This window comes from Salmo salar, unplaced genomic scaffold (assembly GCF_905237065.1).
Source record: "Salmo salar unplaced genomic scaffold, Ssal_v3.1, whole genome shotgun sequence".
Taxonomy (NCBI): Eukaryota; Metazoa; Chordata; class Actinopteri; order Salmoniformes; family Salmonidae; genus Salmo; species Salmo salar.
The window spans coordinates 1-2,500 of record NW_025548700.1 but is presented as its reverse complement, the minus strand read 5'-3'; the positions used below and the strand labels follow the sequence as shown (position 1 = coordinate 2,500).

The window sequence follows — 2,500 nt, the reverse complement described above, 5'->3', positions numbered from 1 at the left end:
CTAGCTATCTGAATATACTAACTACTGTAATATGTGGTTGTCCTAGCTATCTGAATATACTAACTACTGTAATATGTGGTTGTCCCACCTAGCTATCTTAATATACTAACTACTGTAATATGTGGTTGTCCCACCTAGCTATCTGAATATACTAACTACTGTAATATGTGGTTGTCCCACCTAGCTATCTGAATATACTAACTACTGTAATATGTGGTTGTCCACCTAGCTATCTGAATATACTAACTACTGTAATATGTGGTTGTCCACCTAGCTATCTGAATATACTAACTACTGTAATATGTGGTTGTCCACCTAGCTATCTGAATATACTAACTACTGTAATATGTGGTTGTCCCACCTAGCTATCTGAATATACTAACTACTGTAATATGTGGTTGTCCCACCTAGCTATCTGAATATACTAACTGCTGTAATATGTGGTTGTCCCACCTAGCTATCTGAATATACTAACTGCTGTAATATGTGGTTGTCCCACCTAGCTATCTGAATATACTAACTACTGTAATATGTGGTTGTCCCACCTAGCTATCTGAATATACTAACTACTGTAATATGTGGTTGTCCCACCTAGCTATCTGAATATACTAACTACTGTAATATGTGGTTGTCCACCTAGCTATCTGAATATACTAACTACTGTAATATGTGGTTGTCCACCTAGCTATCTGAATATACTAACTACTGTAATATGTGGTTGTCCCACCTAGCTATCTGAATATACTAACTACTGTAATATGTGGTTGTCCTAGCTATCTGAATATACTAACTACTGTAATATGTGGTTGTCCACCTAGCTATCTGAATATACTAACTACTGTAATATGTGGTTGTCCACCTAGCTATCTGAATATACTAACTACTGTAATATGTGGTTGTCCTAGCTATCTGAATATACTAACTACTGTAATATGTGGTTGTCCCACCTAGCTATCTGAATATACTAACTACTGTAATATGTGGTTGTCCACCTAGCTATCTGAATATACTAACTACTGTAATATGTGGTTGTCCACCTAGCTATCTGAATATACTAACTACTGTAATATGTGGTTGTCCCACCTAGCTATCTGAATATACTAACTACTGTAATATGTGGTTGTCCACCTAGCTATCTGAATATACTAACTACTGTAATATGTGGTTGTCCCACCTAGCTATCTGAATATACTAACTACTGTAATATGTGGTTGTCCCACCTAGCTATCTGAATATACTAACTACTGTAATATGTGGTTGTCCACCTAGCTGTCTGAATATACTAACTACTGTAATATGTGGTTGTCCCACCTAGCTATCTGAATATACTAACTACTGTAATATGTGGTTGTCCCACCTAGCTATCTGAATATACTAACTACTGTAATATGTGGTTGTCCCACCTAGCTATCTGAATATACTAACTACTGTAATATGTGGTTGTCCACCTAGCTATCTGAATATACTAACTACTGTAATATGTGGTTGTCCACCTAGCTATCTGAATATACTAACTACTGTAATATGTGGTTGTCCACCTAGCTGTCTGAATATACTAACTACTGTAATATGTGGTTGTCCCACCTAGCTATCTGAATATACTAACTACTGTAATATGTGGTTGTCCCACCTAGCTATCTGAATATACTAACTACTGTAATATAATGTGTGTGTGTGTGTGTGTAGATCATGTGACCCTGCTCAGTAAGAGGCTTGTTGATTGGCTGCGCTACGCCAGCGTTCAGCAGGGAGGTGTGGCTTCGTCAGGAGGGTTTTTCACTGGCCCTCGAATACGTCAGGTGACCTTTTAATTAATTAATTAACCAATCAAATCACTGCATTATATTTACATGCACAACTGTAATTGAAACGTGTGGACGTTCTGAATGTATTTTCTAAACGGTGTGTGTGTGTGTGTGTGTGTGTGTGTGTGTGTGTGTGTGTGTGTGTGTGTCTCTCTCTCTCTGTGTGTGTGTGTGTGTGTGTGTATTCTCTCTCTGTGTGTGTGTGTGTGTTCTCTCTCTGTGTGTGTGTGTGTATTCTCTCTCTGTGTGTGTGTGTGTATTCTCTCTCTGTGTGTGTGTGTGTATTCTCTCTCTGTGTGTGTGTGTGTATTCTCTGTGTGTGTGTGTGTGTGTGTGTGTGTATTCTCTCTCTGTGTGTGTGTGTGTATTCTCTCTGTGTGTGTGTGTATTCTCTCTGTGTGTGTGTGTGTGTGTGTGTGTGTAGCCGGGGCCAGTGGTGGAGCTGGATGGCTGTGTGTGTGGGGATTTCTTCACGGTGCTGTGTGTCAGCCAAGCCTTCTCAGATGACCAATGGATGAACCTCTACAGTTTCTCTCTGCTACGCCATTGGCTGATCACATACCACAACGTAACGGACGGCAACAGCAGCACAGACGCAGGTGGGGGGGGGCTGGCTGGCTTACTGGCTGGCTGGCTGACTGGCTGACTGACTGGCTAGCTGGCTTGCTGGCTGGCTGGTTGGCTAGCTGGCTGGC

General features: G+C 40.7%; 1 protein-coding gene across 1 annotated transcript in view; it reads left to right on the top strand.

Annotated features, from left to right (window-relative positions):
- ap5z1 (adaptor related protein complex 5 subunit zeta 1) overlaps positions 1 to 2,421 on the top strand; it is a gene marked incomplete at its 3' end in the record, with an annotated part of 22,023 nt that extends 19,602 nt beyond the window's left edge. Inside the window, 3 exon segments of the mRNA NM_001173809.1 lie at positions 1,687 to 1,799; positions 2,230 to 2,402; positions 2,405 to 2,421. Of these exon segments, the coding sequence (NP_001167280.1) occupies positions 1,687 to 1,799; positions 2,230 to 2,402; positions 2,405 to 2,421 (303 nt within the window).
- Between the last annotated feature and the right edge of the window lie 79 nt (positions 2,422 to 2,500).